The sequence below is a fragment of the Saccopteryx bilineata genome, chromosome 11, assembly GCF_036850765.1.
Source record: "Saccopteryx bilineata isolate mSacBil1 chromosome 11, mSacBil1_pri_phased_curated, whole genome shotgun sequence".
NCBI lineage: Eukaryota > Metazoa > Chordata > Mammalia > Chiroptera > Emballonuridae > Saccopteryx > Saccopteryx bilineata.
Genome location: NC_089500.1, coordinates 57,136,079 through 57,158,154, shown reverse-complemented (window position 1 = coordinate 57,158,154; position 22,076 = coordinate 57,136,079). Strand labels below are relative to the sequence as shown.

Sequence of the window (22,076 nt, the reverse complement as noted above, 5' to 3'; positions counted from 1 at the left end):
GGAGGGGCAGAGCATCGCCCCCTGGTGGGCAGAGCGTTGCCCCTGGTGGGTGTGCCGGGTGGATCCCGGTTGGGCGCATGCAGGAGTCTGTCTGACTGTCTCTCCCCGTTTCCAGCTTCAGAAAAATACAAAAAAAAAAAAAAAAAAAAAAAAGAACAAAATTATGAGATGACAGGCATGAGGGTGCTTTGGGAGTCCAGGTGGAGTAAGTACCAAGCTCTGACAGTTAGTATGAATTGGTTACTGCAAACCTGAACACCTGGGTTACCCCCAACCTTCCACCACGCATATGCAACTTCAGAGCCTTGGGTTACGTTCCACTCCCTTTATTTGCTATATCTCAGCCGGAAACTAAACTCAGAAACCCAGGAAGGAGGTAAGGCTTTCAAAACCTGAGATGTAGTTCCTATGGGAACACCAGAAGATTCTGGAGGGTCACCAAGACAGATTTTTCTGCTACTAACTGCCCACACTGCTTAGATAAAATCAAGAGTCACTTTTTGTCCAATTGGAAAGTTGGCTCTGCCTTCGCAATGCTGGTCTCAAAGCCCTGAAGCTACATGAACTCTGATTTGGGCTTGCAAAATGGTTTTCTATCAGTCATGAATGGGAAAATGATCACGTTCATGAATCTTTCCTCCTTGATTGGCAGTCAGAAGTTTCACAGGGCTGTTGTGGGGACAAAGACCTCAGCAAAGCTTCCCCATCACACAGGAAAACTCAACAGTATGCTTGAGGGTCGTCCAACCTCATCATCTTCAGGGGAAGTGGAATCATCAAACCAATGTCTGGAACAAATCAACCATCTGAGGCCCTGGCCAGATGGCTCAGTGGTAGAGCATCAGTCCAGTATGTGAATGTCCCAGGTTCAATTCTTTGTCAGGGCACACAGGAGAAGCGACCATCTGCTTTTTCACCCCTCCCCTCCCTCCCCTCTCTCAGCTATGGCTCAACTGATTCAAGCGCGTTGGCTTCTGGCGAAGAGGATGGCTCCGTGGAGCCTCCACCTCAGGCATTAAAGATAGCTAGCTCAGTTGCGAGCATTGCCCCAGATAGGGATTGCTGGGTGGATCTGGGTCAGGTTGCATGTGGGAGTCTGTCTCTCTATCTCCCCTCCTCTCACTTAAAAAGGAAGGAAAAAAAAAACAAACCCATACAACTCAACCCTCTGAGGGAGAATGACTTCTTTGAGATTGTAGTTTGTACTCAAATGGCCTAATAGAGTTGACAGCCCTCACACTCATTCTTCACTATGTTTCTGACACACTCTCACCAAAGATATAAAAGGACCTCTCTTGGTGATGCCTCCTTTTCATCCTTTCATCCACCTAGACCCCTTTTCCCTTACCACAAATCCATGGAAATAAAAAGAAGTGATGCGACCAGGCAGACTTGAGGACAAGTCTAAGGCCAACTGGGAGCCTGTGCTGTGTGGAGAGCAGGCTCTGGTGCCCCCTGTGCCTCTTCTAAGGGACCACGCTCCACTGCCATGCCCCGAGTAGAGCACGGACCAGTCCTGCAGGGCCTGGACTCAGACAGGCTTCCCTGAGTCCCACTTCTGGCCTTTCTGTCCCTGGCACCATGGGTGAGCCTGTCTCCTTATGGCTAAATCAGGATCCACAAGATTGTTTTGAAGGTCAAGTGGAATAACACACAGCCGAGTGGTTTGTATATGTATGATAAACCTCCATACAGCTTGAAATTAACTGTCTGCTTTGTCAGAAATACAACTAATATTGGGGAAAGGAGTCTCTCTATGCATTAGAGAGTAATATGTAAATACCACCGGGAACAGAGCATGGTCTTCGTGTTCTAAGAACCTACCCCATTAAGGATTTGGTTTTGGGGGTTAAACAGACAGAAGAAGGGTTTCTGTGACTAAATAGAGAAGAAAGCTGTCTGCCTACTCACACTGAGCAAAATGGGTTAGCACCACTGCTGGGGTGATGTTATATGTGTTTTTAAAGGGCTGATATAGATTAGACAGGCTGTAAGAGATGGACTGTATTTCCCCATGTATAACACGCACCCTTTTACAATAAAATCTGGGGTATAAAAACTGGATGTGTCTTAAACAGTGATTGTAGATTTTTTTTTACTTGCATTTCCCACTTTTTTGTGCTTGTTTTGCGCTCATTGTTGAAGACAGCAATTTGTCATCAGACACAGGTGAGGACAAGCTCATGGATGGGAGTTTTGACAGTGATGAGGAGTGTATGAATTCTATGATGAATAAAACTTGAGTTCAATAACTTTATGTAATAAATACTTTTTCTTTTTCAAATTTTGGGCCCCAAAATTAAGGTGCATCTTATACATGAGAGCGTCTTATAGATGGAAAAATACGGTCCATTGTAATTAATCCTAATACTAAGGGAAAAGCATGCTTATTTGTTCACTCATTCAGCCTTCCAGTAAATACTGAGTACCTACTATGTACCAGAAATTGGCATTTATGACCCCAGCTTCATAAAACTTTCTAAAGTAGAACAATCAAGGGCACCTTTTCATTTTTTTTGGTTAAACTTAGATTCCTAAAAATCAATGGAGACAGACTGTCAATGCGTTGTAAACGGAGTAGTTTGGGAGTAAAAAGCCTGGAACAGGAAGACAAGGTAGTATCATTTTATTAACTTAATAGCCAGTGTTCTGTCCTTTGTCCAAAATCACCTAAGAGATCCTATCTCTACCTTGAAGCAGAGAAATTCACCTTTGTACTTGAGGACAGCAGCAGAGATCACAGAAGACAATGTCGCCATCCGCAAGGGAACTCTGCTCTCTGCCCACCTCAAGCCCGGGCAGACCCAGAAATGGGTAAGACCACCTGTTGTGACCAAGATCCTGACCCTACTTCCACGGCAACTTGCAGCTGGTGAGGTCGTGATATGGGAGAACAGGTTGAAAAAGGGTTAACGAGGAGCATAGATTCCCTGCTTAGTTCAGGGAGCTTTTGTCTCAAACCAAGATCAGGGCGTTTCAGGCGATCTCTCTTGAGGGTCTTCCCTCAAAAGCGGAACTAAGAAGTTGAGGAAATGGGTGGAGGGCCTGGGGCACATGGAACCCAGGCCTTGCAGAAGGGTTCTGAAACACCTGGTTATAAATGCTTAGGGGAGAAACATTCTCAACGGCCCTTCAATTGCCTTGATTTATGAAAACCTTGAAACCTGCACCCTCCTCCCTTTCCCCACAAGTCTGACTCTACACCAGCAGCAATTCTCCTCCGTCTCCTTGAACCTCAACCCAGGTCAGTTCAACAAGCAAGATCCTATGACACACGCTAACACGTGTCCAATTCCTAGATTACCTGAGGATTGATAAGATATCCGAAAGGTCTTCTTGTTCCTTAAAGAAAGAACGATACACACAGCAGGAATTCTGACCTAACGATTGAAGCACGCTGTCATTTCTACTAAACACCCATGCACCGTTAGGCCTGCCACCAAGGCTAAAGCAATATCTGACAACAGTCTCGGAAGCCGAGGGAGTGTGTGCGTTTAACCGAGGGGTCAGATGTCCTCACTACGCTGAGGCAGCTGGAGAAACTGCTGTACCTTCTGGGGCCCGTGTGTGGGAGGGGGGGAGGCCCAGGCTGTGTCCGGCCTGTTCTGAGCCAGGATGTCACTCCTCCCAACAGGATGGAGAATCACAGCCTCGGCTAAAACAGCAGGAGGCTGGTACCCATCCTATCTTGTAACCACAGACTTTCTAAAACTCTGCCAAAACTCCGGGGGAGGGGTTAGGAGATCGACTCCGGTTTCAGGAGATCAGGAGATAGCTCCAGGAATGCGGGGTGAAAACAGAAGGTTGAGTGAAACTTTCCACACGGCAACGAGGACGACGCTGTCCCTGCGGCAAGCAGAGAAGGCAGGCATGGCACGGGGGAGGACGCACACGGGACCACCACCACCACCACCAGCAGCAGCAGCAGCAGCAGCAGCCGAAAGGCCTTGTCAAGCAACAGAAATATATCATGACGGGTATATATTCTTTGGCTTGCCAAGTCTGATGTCTAGCCAGCACCCCAAGCGCTGACTGCTCGCACTCCTACCTTGCGCCGGGGTGCCGGTTTCCTTTGAGGTTTGGTTGCAGACCTGCAGTTCCCAAGGTTCTCCGTTCCACCACTCTGCTGGACAGAAACTCCTTTCTAATGATACTGCGGACCCAGAGGGGGGCTGTCCACACGCCCAGTGCCCGGGGCTTCTCAAACACTCCTGAGGGGCAGTGGCGGCTGTTCTCAGCCTGCTTGACCCACTCCTTCCAGAATGGGGAAGCAGTTACCCGTTTAAGGGAAAGATCTGCTCTGGTCAAGAGCCAGCACGTTGAGACATACTCATCCTCCTGTACTCAGGAGGGCTCAAGCACCCAGCAGCAGGACGACAGAGTTAAATTTCCCTGTTACTTGGTAAGTGGCAAGGCGAGACCGAGGAGAAGAGTGGTGGAGAACAGTTAGTTACTCTTTGGATTCCTGCTGTTCACACAGCCTGGCCCTCCTGGAAGCGCACCCTGGGGACCAGTGAATTGGGAGAGTGGAGAAACCCAGAGGAATCAGTGTGGAGTTGAAAGGGGTGGGCCAGCTCTCGGTGACCCAGACTTACTGCGTCTCTCTAATTACTACTTGCTCTGAATGCTAGGGGAACTGATATCCCAATAATGCCTTTGTTCTCTCCAACATCTAATACTAGCAGTGATTTAAAAGAAAAAAAAAAAAGACGAAGAAAGGAATCCAGTAAAACAAATATTCAGAAAAGCTATGCCATGTACAGAGGGCCTACACTTTTACCGTCTCTCAGTGAGAACATTTCACTTTCGTCTAGGACATTTTAGGACACTGTTCAGCTTGTACTTATTAAAGAAAAACTCAACGCTCAGGACAGTGCCTTATAAATGACCCACCACTACAGTCGTTATACTACTTTACTATGTGAACTCTGAAGGCCAAAACACTTTTCACCAGTTATGAGTACTGCCAGAGCCCTGAACTGCACCAAGTGATGTCTCACACAAAGCCAGTCCATTCTTCTCTCTCTTGAAGGAATCACCAGCTTATCGGTGTGAGAAACAGAAGGGGGGAGCTGTTGGCTTGAGAAGAAAAGTTTCACCCGCAGAAGTTTTGAATGAGTCGAAACTTTTTGGCAGGTAATGTTTCTTTGAATATTTTAAAGGCAACGCTAACACTTTTTAAAGAAAATTCAAAATGAGGTGATTGCCTCTTGAAGAAATGTAACATGAGAGCAAAATCTCTTACCTGGTTAAAGGTTTTCTTCTCTTTGTATGCTTCCCGACTGCCTCTTCTTTTCAGGGAACTCTGAAAGAGATCCAAGTGACATTCTGTTATGAAGGGGTCACATGTGGAACCTGTGCTGGGCAGACACTGTCCCCACTGGTCAGGGACACACACAAAGATGGAGGCTCTTTTTTTTTTTTTTTTTTTTTACTAAAATCCAGAAATCATGTAGAGACAATGTTGCAATGCAGTTAGGTTGGTTTGTGAGGTCTTTGAATCCAAAGAGGCTTTTTAAATCCTAATTATATTTCAGATATTCCTCAATTATTCAGTTTCATGAAAAAGGAGCGTGGTTCGGATCATTTGTACCAGTGGAGGGAAGATGAGAAGAGGAGGAAAAGATAAGGAAGTTTTGAAAATAAATATGTAATGTTTCGGGGACTGCCTTATCTCCCTAATTATGTTTTATTTGGGCTAATATCAAAATTATTTGATGTTTCCTAAATGCCAACAAGTAAATAGCCGTATAAAAAAGTGGTAGGAAAGGAGAAAAGGGTGGCCCTTGTTTATGGAGAAAACCTAATCTAGGTTGCAACATTCTCCATGAGCAACCCACTCCAATTCATGATTAAACCTACATCTAAGCCTGACCAGTGGTGGCACAGTGGACAGAGTGTCAACCTGGGACCTGGAGGTCCCAGGTTCGAAACCCTGAGGTCGCCAGCTTGAGCACAGACTCACCCGCTTGAGTATGGGGTTGCTGGTTTGAGCCCAAACGGTCACTGGCTTGAAGCTCAAGGTCACTGTCTTGAGCCCAAGGTCATGGGCTTGAGCAAGGAGTCACTGGCTCAGCTGAAGCCCCCTGGTCAAGGCACATGTGAGAAGCAATCAATGAACAACTAAAGTGATGGAACTACAAGTTGATGCTTCTCATCTCTCTCCCTTCCTATTTCTCTAGCTTTCTCTCTTTCTCTCGCAAACAAACAAAAAACCAACCTAAATCTTAAAGATCTAAGAGAGTTCATAATTCATTCATTTGTGATGTGGCCTTGGCTGTGTCCTCCAGTGGGCTGGGTCCCTGCCTAGTTTTACACACAGTACACACCCCTCTTGGTTGACCAGGGAGTGCACCTTTGCCTGCTACGGGCAAGAAATGTGTCTGAGGCCCTGGCCGGTTGGCTCAGCGGTAGAGCGTCGGCCTGGCGTGCGGGGAACCCGGGTTCAATTCCCGGCCAGGGCACACAGGAGAAGCTCCCATTTGCTTCTCCACCCCCCCCCCTCCTTCCTCTCTGTCTCTCTCTTCCCCTCCAGCAGCTAAGGCTCCATTGGAGCAAAGATGGCCCGGGTGCTGGGGATGGCTCCTTGGCCTCTGCCCCAGGCACTCGAGTGGCTCTGGTTGCGGCAGAGCGAAGCCCCAGAGGGGCAGAGCATCGCCCCCTGGTGGGCAGAGCCTCGCCCCTGGTGGGCGTGCCGGATGGATCCCAGTTGGGCGCATGCGGGAGTCTGTCTGACTGTCTCTCCCCGTTTCCAGCTTCAGAAAAATACAAAAAAAAAAAAAAAAAAAAAAAAAAGAAATGTGTCTGAAGTATATAAAAGAAATGCAAGTATGAATAAAAGGGCCAAGGGTGTCTGAAGCAGAATAATATGGAGGCAGACAGTTCCTGCTACAGTAAAATATGAAGACAGAGAGAAATGACTGGAAGAATAGTGAGGAGCATCCTAGAAGACAAAAGAATTCATGGAATCCTGAGACAAGTCGGAAGAAAGCAGTTTAGAAAGTTAAGATTGCTGGCTATCATTCAGATCTCGGCAAACCTGTGGATGAGAAGATTCTTCCTGACAGCCCCCCCCCCCCGTTTTGCAAATGCACCCTAACCGAGGCAGGGCCTGGGTCCTCTGTAGCTCATCTTGAGGTGGGCTCAGTGCCCTCTATACACTTCATTCCTTTGCTGCAGCCCACGTACCAAAACAGCTGGGAAAGGAGGCTCTTATGCAAGTCACTTATGTAACAGTCAGACCTCAAGTTAATTAACTCAGTTGGGCTTACATTTTAAGTGTCTCACTCACAGAAGACAAGACCATGCCGTTTATTGGATAAATTTCAGGGTTAGGCAACAAAATTCTAATCTCTCCCAAGCCTCTAGAAGGCTGGAGGCCTGGGGATGGGAGGGGGGCAGTAACTGAGGGAAGCGATGAGGTGGTTGTAGAATCGGCACGGGCCATGGGGGTGGGCACTCCCTGGTCAGCCACCCGGGTGTGGAAGCTGGTCACTGCTCCCCCCCCGCCCAGGAGGGGTTTTATTTCCTTCAGGTTTTCTGGTAAAAGTAGGGTCACACTACAATCCTCCAACAGGTTATGTTCAGCAAGTCTTAAGAAGGGCTAGAGCAGGGGTCCCCAAACTTTTTACATAGGGGGCCAGTTCTCTGTCCCTCAGACCGTTGGAGGGCTGGAGTATAAAAAAAACTATGAACAAATCCCTATGCACACTGCACATATCTTATTTTTAAGTAAAAAAACAAAACGGGAACAAATACAATATTTAAAATAAAGAACAAGTAAATTTAAATCAACAAACTGACCAGTATTTTAATGGGAACTATGCTCCTCTCACTGACCACCAATGAAACAGGTGCCCCTTCCAGAAGTGCGGTGGGGGCCGGATAAATGGCCTCAGGGGGCCGCATGTGGCCCGCGGGCCGGGCCGTAGTTTGGGGACCCCTGGGCTAGAGTCTCAGTTCCCTCACCCCTATAAAAAGTAGGTTTTCTAAAATTCTTCACATTGCAGTGAAGGAGTTTCCTCGATTTGAATGAGCTGAGTGAGATTCACGACAGAGAAAAGTTACAATAAAGAAGCAGGGAGAGACTGTTCCCAAAGCTTCGACCTCAAGGACTCAGTTCTGGGACTGTGGGAGCGATCCAGGCGACGAGTGCCCCGCATCGCCTCCCGCGAGCCTCCCGCGAGCCCCACCTCGCATCGCACTCTCCCAGTGAGCGGGGAACAGGCTCTGCCTGTACTGCAGGAAAACCAGCCAGAGTGAGATGAGAGCTGAAAGTGGAGACAGCGGTTTTGGAGTATCTGTCAGATTCAGGGGCTGCTTCATTTCGGGGCTGGAGGAAGGAGCACCTTCCGGGTGAGCCCTCCTGCTGCGCGGGAGCCAACAGGGTCCGCCTACACAGATTCCTCTGACCTTTACTGAGCCCTGAACAGCAGCCTGCGTCCTGTGCTGCTTCTAGCGAGTCATGGAACAGGCAGCATGGACTCCCCCAGCACAGAACCCAGTTCCAGTGGCAACTACGATGAGACACACTGCAAAGATGAAAGTTGACCAGAAATCTGAAGGACCTACATGAAAGAAACCGTGACGGACATAAAGCAATGTTTGATGGCATCTGATTGAAGACCGTATGCTGCTATAAGTATATATACACATACACAGTCACAAATACCTTCTGTTTATTTGGGAGGGAGGTAAGAGGATGAAAGGACTTGACAAAATGATTCAAAAATTCATTTAGAAGGGGGCTGGCACACTATGGCCCTCAGGACAAATCAACCCACAGCCTGCTTTGTAAACAGGTTCTTCTGAGGTGCAGCCTCCTTTACTATTAATCGTGTTTCCGCTACCAGAGCACAGTTGAGTATTGACAAATCATATGGTCTGTAGAACCTAAAATATTTACTTTCTGGTCCTTTTCAGGAAGGTAGCTGATCTCTGAGCTAATAAAATATAAATATATGTATGAGTTAAATTGTGTGTTAGAAGAGTAGACTATCGAAATATATATCAAATGTTAATAGTGATCATCTTCAGGTGACAGAATTAGGGGTGATTTAAATTTTTGTTTCTGTAGGTTTTCATAGTCTCCAAATTATCTATAATAAATGCTATTTATTTTGTAACCCCCCCAACCCCCCCCCCCCAAAAACTAAAAGAAACCCACGTATTAAAATTTGTACTTAGAAGAGGTGAGAGAAGCAAGGTGACCACTGATCTCCCATGTCCAATTGGGAGCCTCATCCAAGGTTACTTGCCAACTTCTTGGGCTTTTTTTCCATAATTAGAAATTGTTTTCCTTAGCCTGGTCCTTGAGGTATAACCTATACACACAGGGTTATTTACAAAGACTGAGAAGCCCCCTAAGGGTTGGGGGAACTGGCCAGGTACCTCACTACATTGCAGGTCCCTGGTAGATGGCTCCCTTGCCAAGTTGCAAGTTGTCAGGAGGCCCCTAGCCTGGGGTGCAGTTTGCTCCCACGCTCACCTGCATATTAGCCGAGGTACCTTGGGTGTAGGGCAATTTGTATGAGCATTACTCACGGCCAGTTCACTTCTCTGGATTACTCAGAGACCCAGTGGAGAGTCTCTTCCAAGAAGCAATTAAGGGCCTGACCTGTGGTGGCGCAGTGGGATAAAGCGTCGACCTGGAACACTGAGGTTGCCGGTTCGAAACCTTGGGCTTGCCCGGTCAAGGCACATATGGGAGTTGATGCTTCCTGCTCCTCCCTCCCCTTCTCTCTCTCTCTCTCCTCTCTCTCTAAAAATTAATAAATAAAATATAAAAAAAAAAAAATTAAAAAAAAAAAAAGAAGCAATTAAGGGAAAGAGGAAAATGTAGACTATCAAGTAAATGGAACCCAGCGTGGAGATGTGCCTGCTGTTTAATTCTACTCCTTCTTTTTAGTCTGGCTTACTGCCAGAAAATCACCTCTAAATCCCTATAAAAAAAGGGAAAAAAAATTAGATTTGTGAATCCATCTAAGTCTGATGCATTTGCTGTGTATTGAATATGGTTTAAATAAAATAGGAAGTTAGGCAATTATTTGGACTTCCTTGTCAATTCTTAATGTTTCCTATTTTAAGTTAGCCAGTTTCTTCCAACCAATTTCAGAAAAACTAACAAGCTCTTAATTGCTAACGTGTTTTCAGAGACAGGCTTTGGGCTTAAAATTTAGATTGGTAAAAAAGAGGAGGCAAATATAAATTAGGATGCTATAAATCATAAAAGTCTACATGGAAAAGAGGGTATAGATGTAGGCAAATGATTTTCAGAATTCCTACAGATTTTTATTATCTAGCAAGCTGTTTGGGTTGTTTTGGGCTGCCTTATAACATACAGTTATAAAATCAGAATACGAAAATGACAGTACATAGGTCCTCTTCCTTTTAGGAGAAAATTATCAAGAATCTTTTACCCACATTAAAGTTCCTATTTGAGCCTTAGGGGATGTAAAGAGGAAGAACGATTAGCTTCTCCTTCAGCTGGAAGAACCAGTTCTTGGCTGGAAGATGGCCCCTGCCCGTTCCTCCTCCCCACTCGCCCTCACACAGCTCCCAGGGCACCTGGCTCTCCTCACGCCACCAGGACCAATACACATAAACCCTGGAGTCCACGGGAAACCCTCCATGCCCATAAAGGGAAGGGAACACTCTCTCTTTGGCCCTGTTTGGGAGGCTAATATGATATTAACAACTACGATTGGCTGGGCACTTATATGTGCCAGGCACAATGCTAAACTCTTTCTTTACACATCTAATCTTTAATCCTCAAGAGAACCCTGAGAAGCACATTTTATTATTTACTGATGAACATTCAGAAGTTAGGTAATGTTTCAAGGTGCCCCAGACTTAGAAATGGAGCGCCTCCCTGACCCTGACTCCAACCCTCGCCCCCCAGCGCAGTCTCCGTCCTCAGAGCTGCCTGCCAGGCCTTCCACAGCGCAATCTCCCAACATGGGCTCTTCTCCTCTTTCTTTTCTCAAGGTTTCTAAGCCCTGAATTGCTGAGTTTTCTGATCCACAGAGTCTCTCTTCTCTTTAAGAGAAAGAGCACAAAAAAACTATTCTAGGAATGGTTGCGAACTGCTCTGCTCACAAGATACCTCGGGGCCATGAAGTACTTGTTGCACTGATTATTTGTGAAGGGATCTGAGCTGCAGACAGCAAAAGTCCTTATTTGGCAAAGACATAGAACTGTTATCTGAGACAAAATCTCACAAAGTAAATGAGGAGAAGAGGAGGAAAAGTACATTGAGACACTTTGACTACAGAGAAGTACAACCTTGAAAGTCAAGGCTAGGCTGGGATTCCCAGCAGCCAAGAAAGAGGAAGGCCCAGCCACACTGTCCAGGCCACGGGGCCCACCGGGAACAGACAGAGGCCACTGGCATACCCAACCTCTAAGACGGCACTTTCTCTCCAGAAAGAACACGATGATAAAAAATGACAGGTCACTGCACATTGGGGAACATGATATTATTTGTTTTGCAATATGGGCTAGTTGGTTCATTTTAATCTTGGAGAGGCCTAATGATTAAAAAATTGCTGGTTAAAACATGCTACAACATGCCTGACCTGTGATGGCTCTTTGGATCAAGCGTCGCCCTGGAAGGCTGAGGTCACCAGTTTAAAACCCTGGGCTTGCCTGGTCAAGACACATATGGGAGTTGATGCTTCCTGCTCCTTCCCCCTTTTCTCTCTCTCTCTCTCTCCTCTAAAATGAATAAATAATTTAAAAAAATGCTACAACACAGTAACCTCAACCAAACATGACTAAATAAAGAAACTGAAGATGATAATATAAAACTGTAAGTTAAGTTATCCTTGGTATGCAAAAAGAAAAATGGAAACTCATGACATCACAAGACCATGATGATGGCTGCACCAAAAACAGTGTCCTTCTCCCAATTGCAGGATTCCCCACTCTTTTTTCTTTAGTAAGGGACACAGAAAGAGAGAGAGAGAGAGAGAGAGAGAGGGAGGGAGAGAGGCAGACAGACAGGAAGGGAGAGAGATGAGAAGCATCCACTCATAGTTGCAGCATTTTAGTTGTTCATTGATTGCTTCTCATACATACCTTAACTGGGGGGCCAGCCAAGCCAGTGACTCCTTGCTCAAGCCAGCGACCTTGGGTTCAAGCTAGTGACCTCGGTCAAGCCAGTGACCATGGGATCATGTTGATGATTCCATCCTCAAGCGGGGGAACTCATGCTCAAGCCAGCAACTTTGGGGTTTCTAACCTGGGACCTCAGTGTCCCAGGTCAATGCTCTAACCACTGCACAGCCACCAGTCAGGCAGATTCCCAGCTCTCAATGTGCACATCAATATAGGCCCTCAGCAACACCACCAAGCATGATGTGAAATATGAAATTAGAATCTACATTTCAGAAGTCTCTACTGACTCACTTAGTAAGTGACCAATAAATGCCTATTGGGCACTCAGAAAATATGAAAATTGATAGAAATATATGTCATTTGCCTGTCAGAACTGCAGGTAAGGCTGGAGTCTTTTAAAAAATAATCTGTTTCTGGCTCCCACTGGTCTACTGGAAAGAAATATACTAGTTCATCAAGAGAGGCAAATTATTTCCTTAGTCTAATGAACTAATAATACAAATGAGTTAGAAGCACTTTAAGAAACAAAGCAAAACCAAAAAACACCATATATACATACATACATATATATATATATATGTATATATATATATATATATTGAAATGAAAAAATAATATATATTGAACAATATATATTATTTTTTCATTTCAATATATATATATATAAAATGTTGCCTCCTTTCCAGAGAAAATCCATTACTCATTTCTTTCAGGTACATGTACCATGAGTAAAATATTTAGTACTTTTGCTTGTCTGTTTAGCTTTCAAACAAAAGAACAGAGGGAAAAGTTCTGAATTACTTGTGATACTATTTCATGATATCTGCATCACACTCCTTGAACCTTCTAATTTGACTCTGCATGCTGTTCTCAAGAATAATTTACGCACACATTTGCTAAAACTCAGTAAATATAACTCATTATATATAAATCAACTCAAAAATTAAGCTCTACTTAACAATGTATATTTAAGGGAAAGTGAATTGGTGTCTACAGTATATTTTCAATGTATTAAAAAATAAGATGGGTTAATAAATAGGTGGATGGATAACAGATATCTGATAAATCAAGTATAGTAAAATGTTAATGTAGAATGAAGGTAGTAAATATGCAGGTGTTAGCTATAAATTTCTTTAAACTACTGTATTTGAAAATTGTCATAATATTGGAAAGAAAAACATTATGCACATCAGTTTATGATTTCACAGAAAACAACTAATAGTGTATAGCCATTAAAATTATGATTATTAAAAATTTTAAATAAAATGGGAGACTTTTTATTAAATGACAATCTTTGAAATGCAGGATAAAAAACAAATATAATCTCACAAAGATTAAATAATTTTTGTTTGAAATGTTTAGAAGCAAATACACTAAAATGCAGAGGTCCTGTTAATAAGCAGTAGAATTATGGTTAATTCATGGTTTTCTTTATAGACTTTATATTTGTCCAAAATAGTAAAAATTAATATATATTATTTTTTCAAATAAAAAGATTATATATATATATATATATAATCTTGATTGAGTTTAGAGGGAGGGAAAAGGAGAAAAGAGGGAGAGAAGCATCAATTTGTTGTTCCACTTATGCATTCATTAGTTGACTTTTTTATGTTCCCTGAAGATTGAACCCACAACCTTGGGGTATCAGCGTGATGCTCTAAACTACTGAGCTACCTGGCAGGGCAATGATGTTGTATTTTAAGGACAACAGAATTGACTCAAAATGCAAATGTCCCCACTAAAACTAATACTGTACTGCCTTTGTCTGGCCCTCCAGAAGTGATGGACAAGACTGGTGGATAAGACTGACCATGGGCCCTCCGATGAGACTGAAACTGACAGGAACTTAAACTGGAGGATTAGTCCCCAGCAGGATTAGCTCTGTGCTCCCGGGGATCATCAAATGCATCTTCCAACAGAAGACAAACACGGCCTAATGGACATTTGGGGACAGCAAATGGATATGAGATTCTAATCACCCTCCTAGGCTGATGGCTTTCTCTCAAAGCGCCCCCCCCCCCCCATCAGGTGAAGGCTGACTTGCTGACCCAGGTCCGCTGAGCAGCCCTGTGACCTGGAGCCACCACTCAGCTTCACTAATCGTCCACTGAGATGTTTTGGAATCTCAACACTGTCCTTGGTTAGCCCTCCGCAAAAGCCATTCCTGTCTCTTGGGTACATCTTTAATAATTCTTCTCTCCAACTCATGGTAACTCGGATTCCCATCCCTAACACTAAGGCACACTCTAAGTGACTTACGGGGACAGTGGAGATGCTCAGCCATGGTTTCATGATTCCTGTGGAGCAAACGCTCTCTCAACTGTCCAGTAGCCTCCACTACCATTCAAGGAACTGCAGATGATTCAATTAAGCAAGGCCAGTGATTGAGCTGCAGAGCCAGGGGCAGGATGCTAGTTGCTCTTATGGCCTGAGAAAACCCTAGAGGCCAAGAGCTGCTAGGACGCTGTGGTCAGAGATGGCCAGCCCTGCCTTCTGAGGTGGGCCCACCTGTGGGGACTGGGAAATAAACACGCTTGCAGTAGAAGGTAAGCGGGGCCCCAAACCACTATAGCTGTGCTGGGCTAAGGATGGGCATAGGGCAGAGCGGAAGGAGCAGCTGCTCTGCCCTGCCCTGCCCTGCCCTGCCTAACGTGGCCCGGGAAGGTCCGGGGCAAGACTTGGCCTAGGAGAGGCATTCTGTGGAAGAATGAAAACAGTCTGGGTTTAGGTAAGTAAAAAAGCAAGGAAGCTAGTTTTATCATCTGTCTTCTTTTGTAAACTACACAGACTAAGAAACTTTGACGCCCCAAACCATGCATATTTCTGCTAGCACGTTGCGTTGATGAGATGGCACATCCTAAACAGTGTTTGAAAGCACAGTCAGCTGCCCGAGACTGTGTGGGTCCACGGCAGTCCCTCGACAGCTAAAGCAGCGTGGCCACCATGAAAGCCTGAGGAGCTCCCCTTACCCCCGACACACACACAGACGAGAGGGCTCCCCACCCCCAACGAGTTCCAGCAGCTCCTGCCTTGCTGAGGCCGGGGCAGTGTGGATCAGGCTCCTGGGACAGAACTACCCTGAGAGGGAAGGACCTGTTCCCGTTAGGCGCCATTCCACGGTGCGGCCTGTACATGCAGGGCTGCAGTGCTCACACACGCGCTTTGCTCGCATGTGAAATCTGCTTTGTGGTGTTCATAGCCACATCGGTCTAGTTTTCTTTTTGTCTTTTAAATGACGCCAAATCTATAACCAGTTTCATATATAGAATGCTGGTCTGAGAAAATGCAGATGTTGTTAGAGCTTTACGTGCAAGGTATAATGATTTAGAAAACCTCATCAAGGTCCGGAAGGGCAGGCTGTTCTTCACTCAGACTCCTGGCAGCGTGTGGTTAGGGCGCCCCGCCCCGGGCTGTGGTACATCTATTTATGCAATCAAGCTGGATTCTAATGGCTTCAGAGTTGACGGAGTCAAAGGGCCTTAATCAGGAAGTCCCTTCTGCTTGAAAGCATTATCCTGCTTCCTCCCCGATGTACCTTCTGTGACCATTTCCCCACTGGGACATATCACTCATCTCTGACAAACCAGCACATCTACTGAGCCATCACCTGTCCAAAGATGAAAGCAGATGTCCCAGGTCCTTCCAACTCTTAGATTCTCTGATTCTATTGTTCAGCAAAATCACTCTCACTCAAGGTACACTGGGTTTGGGAAGAGTGATGTGTCACCTGGAGGAACTGTGGGTAGAGGGAAGGACACCCCACAAGGTGTGCATAGCACCCTGCTATCTGCATTTTCCAGACGGAGAATGGGACTCACGGTCTCTCACTGGGCACAAAGGTACTTGACACAGGCAAGAAGAGGCAGGGGGAAGTCGTGCCTCACGTGGGAGTGTTCTGCTCGAGCACAGCAGGTGCCTCTGAAGCGTGCACAGTGAGGAGGCCGCAGAGAGCGCAGCCACTCAGAGCGAGGGGCTTGGCCACGCCCACCTGCCAGCTGTTCGGTCCTCTCTCATCCCCGGGCTCCCCGAGTCCGGTACGTGCCCATGTGTGGCTGCACCATCTTTTCATCCCTTTCTGCCTTCATCCCCTTCACAAGTTTCCAGAAGGAAATTCGGCAGCCAGGGGCTCATCCCGTCCACAGCCACCTTCCCTACTTCTCGGCCTTCCTCACGTGCGCATGCTCGGTTGCTGTGTGTCAACACTTACTTGGGGATGCAAAAGTGCTGCGGATCATTACCTGGAATTCAAAGAAAGAGTCCTCTGGAGATTTAAGTGGCTGATAGCCCGCACACAGGAAAATGCCAGCAGAAAGGCATTTCTTCCTCCACTGAAAGCCCACTGGCCTTTCCCGCGGGCCACACAGCTCACGAGGCATGCCGGCACCCCTGTTCCGCCCTACGTCTCTGTACTCCACTACTTCCCTCTGACTCTTGTTTTTGGCATTTTATCTCTTCTCTTTTGTCTTTCTAGAGTAATAGCACCTGAGATATGTCTCAAAGTTGAATGTGTCATTTCAACTGGTTTTTAAAAAGGGTTCACAGTATAGCTTTAGAGAAACTTTGAAATTCAAATTATAATTTTTTTGCATTAAATAATAAACTTTATTCCAAAACTGCCAACATCTTCGTGAACTTTTCAGTTTCCCAGCAAGCATGTGAAAGCAAGCTTCACACACATGTGAAGTCACGTGTGTAAAAGGGAAAGATGAATTAGGAACAAGGGCATTCACGTCCAATTCCAGGCACATCACTCATGGTCTGTGACTTGGACTAGGTCCTTGAGCTCCTGGTTTCCTTATTTAACAGTAGGAATAATATTAATACCCACTTTATGTAAAGGTTCTTGTAAGGACTAAATGAAGCAATATGCTTAATAAGTGACAGCCATAACAAGCAACGGTTAGCCTGCTAAACAGTTAAAATTCTTTCCTTGGTTAATATTTTCAAATGCTAATTATAGCCTCTTCTTTTTTGCAAATTGAAGGTCAGTGCCCTTATTAATCATTCCAGCTTTCTTCTTTCACTAGAAAAAAACAACAATAACAACAATGTTTACAGAAATGTCTGTTTCACTCTGTGGGAAATGTGTGTTTGGATTGTAAACTTTTATATCTGTGTAGTTTCTGGATATTCTTTTCTGCATATCGGATGGAACTGGGATAATTTAGGACTCTAAACTCATAACACAGGTCACATAAAACCTATTGTGAAACTATCTCACTATTGTCCGTTCATAATTCACAGAAGAAATTTTCACTTGAAAACATTCTCTCTCATATTAAAAGAGTGTTGTTTCTATCATTTCAGGGAGATAAGTAGGCCCGATTTTCCACAAAGCAATTAACTATGCCAAGAGGCAATGGAAAAAAAAAAAATGGCTTCATGTACAATGTTATTTAGAATGAGTCAAACTACAAAGAGAGAAACAAAGGCAGTTACATGCCTTCCCCTATTTCAGATCAGCATGGATCCCAGTTATCAAAGGAGAGGCACTTGTCTTTATGACTGACAGGCTTTTCTTTACTGTGTTAACATAAAGTGAATAATAAGGCGGAGGAAGATTAGCTGAAGGGAAGGATAAGTAAAAGCATGAAGCAGAGGACAGGGATATAAAGAGAAAAGAGATTATGAAACCTTTTCCAGACAACAGCTTATCTGGTTTTAGGTGGAAGCTGAGAAGCCCCCTGAGTGTGAAATGAAACTGGGAAAGAGCTCCTCTCTGTGATCAAAGCTCCTCTCTTTGAGTAAATACATGCTGTCTCACCTGGATATAAATAAACATCCACGTGGAAAAAACAACAACAACAAGAAAAGAGTTCAATTATACACTTTTCAGGCCTTTAGACGAGGTGGACTCATGTGCCTCGGACGGCCCCACCCGGGAGCCCGTGCCGCTGGCCTCGTGTCTCTGCTCTGTGTTCTTAGACATTGTTTTCCTCCTCCTTTATTTCTAACCTCTTGATAATTTCTGGGTTTGGGTTCTCCGCTTTCTTCCACATGACTGAAAATGAACACAGGTCCTGTCACAAGGTCTCCTTCCCTCTAGGCAGATACTGCACATTCTGTTAGTAATTAGGACATTTAGAATGGCTTTAATTGTGAATTAACATTCTGGGGTAGAGATGTTCTTTTGTGCAGTTAGCAGGTTATTTCAGGCTATAAAAACGCACAGAAGACTCTACCAAAATTAGTTAAGAATGAAACTGATAAAAGAGGAGAAAGAAGGCACAGAAGCTGAAACGTCCAGCAGGACAGAGCTGGCTCTGTGAGAGGGGCAGGGCGGGCACAGCCCACCAAACCTCCCGAGTCGTCGCTTCTCACGGTCTTCCCACTCGCCCGTCTGCTGTGAGCTGCAGCTCTCACGTGTCTGTAACCCACACAGAGGGTCCCTACCTCCCCTTCTCACCACACCCTGTGTCCCATCTGCTGATACCTTCTCCTTCCTCGGTTCTGGCTGCTATTGACAGGCCCGCTTCTCCACCTCAGGGTTGGGGTGGGGAGGCATGAGGGAGGGTTCCTAGCAGCCCCCTCATCTCTCCTCAAGGATAGAAGCCATGTGGTTTCCACCGACTCTTCTCTCCTCACTCCACATTTGTAACATGCCATCCATCGCACAAAATCTTTTGTATTTAGCCTTCTCTCCTGCAGCTGAGGGAAGGCTTGATTACCTTGATCAGATCATTCTGCTGGAAGGCTCCTTGGTGGGGGTACCGCCTCCAATTGATGCTGAACCATTTAGTCAGGTTTCTTCACGGGGGATCCACAGAGACATCTCTATCTCATTTACACGTCAGTGCATGTGCCAGGTGGCTGCCTCAGGCTCACGGACAATGTGTTTTGTGTTCGCAGTGTCCACAGGCACGTGGTCAGCTTTAGCTACTGAGACTGCACAATATAGGAGCTGGTTTTCGTGACAATCTTAACCTACAGAAAAATACCTTTTCAAAAAACTAATTACTGCCCTGGCCGGTTGGCTCAGCGGTAGAGCATCGGTCTGGTGTGCAGGGGACCCGGGTTCGATTCCCGGCCAGGGCACACAGGAGAAGCGCCCATTTGCTTCTCCACCCCCCCCCTCCTTTCTCTCTGTCTCTCTCTTCCCCTCCCGCAGCCAAGGCTCCATTGGAGCAAAGATGGCCCGGGCGCTGGGGATGGCTCCTTGGCCTCTGACCCAGGCGCTAGTGGCTCTGGTCGCGGCAGAGCAACGCCCCGGAGGGGCAGAGCATCGCCCCCTGGTGGGCAGAGCGTCGCCCCTGGTGGGCGTGCCGGGTGGATCCCGGTCGGGCACATGCGGGAGTCTGTCTGACTGTCTCTCCCCATTTCCAGCTTCAGAAAAATACAAAAAAAAAAAAAAAAGTAATTAATGAAGACTCAAATGGATACTTGCACAATAATGTCCACTGAAGCATCATTACAACAGCCAAAAGTTTCAGACAACCCAAGTGCCCATCAACAGATGAACGGATGAGCATAACGTGGCAGAAAAACGCAACGGAGTACTCTTCAGCCATGAAGAGGAAGGGCAATCTGATACATGAGTGAACCTTAAAAAACATTTCACTAGGTGAGATAGCCAGATCAACATGAAGGACAAATATTCCATGAATCCATTTTTATGGGATACCTAGATTAGGCAAATTCACAGAGACAGAAAGTAGAATAGAGGTTATTGTGGGTTGGAAGGAAAAAAAGGTTACTGTTTAATGGGTGCAGAATTCCTGTCTGGATGATAAAAAAAAAAAGTTCTAGAAATAGTGATGATGGTTGTACAATATTGTGAATGTATCCAATGCCACTGAATTATATACTTAAAAAGGATGAAAATGGTAAATTTCATGTTATGTATATTTCACCACAATAAAAATAACTAATTATATGTAAAATAGTCTATTTTAAAAGCCAAAGCAAAGCATGACAAACGAAACTCTATGGACTGTTCTATAGCTTATATTTTGGGAGTCACTCTAAGATCCTGTGATTTATTTCACTTTCCATGTGTACAACACTATACATTCTTTCTGTCCTTTTATGGCCAAAAAGTTCAGATTATCAAGTACTGTTTTTAATTTGTAAAATACACATTCAGATAGATTCAAATTGTTTATAAATGTTGTGAAGGCAGCTTTTAAACAGTGACCAAAGCTTCAGCAAGTTTTTTTTCCCCCCAAGGGCCTTATATATTTTTAAACAGTGGCACACATTTTAATTTTATTTTAGTATACCTCTAAAGGTAATTTCTCTTTTATTGATGTTTCAGGGCAGCATATTTTAACCAACTACTACATGCATGGTTTCTTTATAAGAAGTAAATCATTTCTCTCAGTGATCATAACTTATTTGTGGACAAAAGTTTTAATTTATCAGAAAACAATGGTGGGAGAAATTTTTGATTTTTTCATAGAGGTATAGCATCTTAAAACTTGTTGGAAGCAATGCAGAAATACCTTTTACAATGTGTTCTATTTGCTTTTGATACACAAACACACAATTACATTGCTTGTTATAGAAGTATCAGAAGAAAAAGAATGAAAGCAGTACAGAAAGTTGGAAAGAATGAAGTTAAAAAGGGAAAGTTCCAAGCCTTATAATTTGTTCTTAGCTACAGTGCTGTCTGAGCAGCTGCTGCACCTTCTGTGCCAGCTGTGAAGCCCAGGCCACAACACTCGCTTTCTGATGGGTTAGGAGAGTCAGGAGGGCAAACCTGATGACCACCCACCCGCCAAAGATCATCCCCAAGAACGTCAGGTGAAGTCAGAAACACGCTGCTTGCACTCTGCATCTAATAACTTGCTCCATTATTTCCGAACATTTTATATTCAAGATCTTTTCTACTCATAATACTATCTCCATGAGATATTATTATTCTCATTTCCTATGTGAGGGAACAGGCTCAGAGAAAGTAACTTGTTCATCACCACAGGCAGGATTTGAACCCCATCTCTCCCCTCGTAGCCTGAGTTTCTCCACCTAACTGCTGCCTCTTGGTTGAGGGAGTTTGGGCGAAGCCAGATTAGACCACTGGTGGGCCGCTCACCCCCCGTGCTGACTGCTCTCTTGCTCCGGGACGGACTTGTGAGGTTAGCCTTTGTCCCAGGAAAGTGTGCAACAAGGAACAGTGATGTGACTTTGGTATTTTGGGGGCTCCAAAAGGGAAAAAAAACATACCTTGTTCTGCTAAAGTCACTTCACATTTATCCATCTTTTTTAATGGAAGGAGGGACTCCACCCTACAACACAACTATGAGGTGTAGCACACCAATCCTCCAGGACTCTGGGGCCCCACAGGCATGAGTCAGGCTCTTTAGCACCCCCTGGAGAAACCTGGGATCCCAAACCATGCCACCGAGCTCCTAGGTAGCACACCATAGTGTGTCTCCATTCTACCCTCTTCAAGACTGAGTCCTTGGAGACCCACGTCTAGTGTTTTCTGGGCTGTTGGTGGGCCCAGAAAACCTGTTATAATAACAGTGTATCATTTATGAACATTTATATTCTTCTCTAAAACTGTATGCCAACCACATGCTTCTCTAACAGTCCTGGGTATTTGAGAACCTCCTTTTCATAAGAGCCTCATCATGGTGTTCTGCTTTTTAAACATCTTTTTTATTTTTCTGTAGAAGACTGTTTTCACACTGTTTGTGACAAATGAGAACCTCTTCAACTTCCTCATAGGAAGGGTCTCAGAGAGTCCTCGGGGGATGCAGTCTCACCATGAAGTTAGAATTGAGAGAGAAACCTCTCTCCTGTGTTCTCCTGGCTGTCCGGAAGAAACTGGACTCTTCAATCTCCAAGAGTCAATGTGACAGCAGTCTTGGGATCAGCAGCATCTTTTCAGAATTCATCCTGAATTTGGCTCCTTCATGTCGCTGGAGACGAGCAAAAGCCGGGATAGATGAAAGTGTTGAGCTCCAGGAAGAATCTTGAAAACACGTAACACTTTTCTTCTGCCTTAAGAAGCA

General features: G+C 45.1%; 1 protein-coding gene across 8 annotated transcripts in view; it reads right to left on the bottom strand.

Moving 5' to 3' along the window:
* Positions 1-22,076, bottom strand: part of MTCL1 (microtubule crosslinking factor 1) — a 169,329-nt gene that overhangs the window by 63,558 nt on the left and 83,695 nt on the right. For 4 of the 8 annotated variants that reach the window (XM_066246433.1, XM_066246437.1, XM_066246438.1 and 1 more), the window contains exon 4: positions 5,246-5,305. In XM_066246433.1, the coding sequence (XP_066102530.1) occupies positions 5,246-5,305 (60 nt within the window). Of the gene's footprint in view, positions 1-4,048; positions 4,127-5,245; positions 5,306-22,076 lie in introns of all 8 variants that reach the window. The other 4 variants (XM_066246431.1, XM_066246434.1, XM_066246436.1 and 1 more) reach the window with 2 other exon arrangements.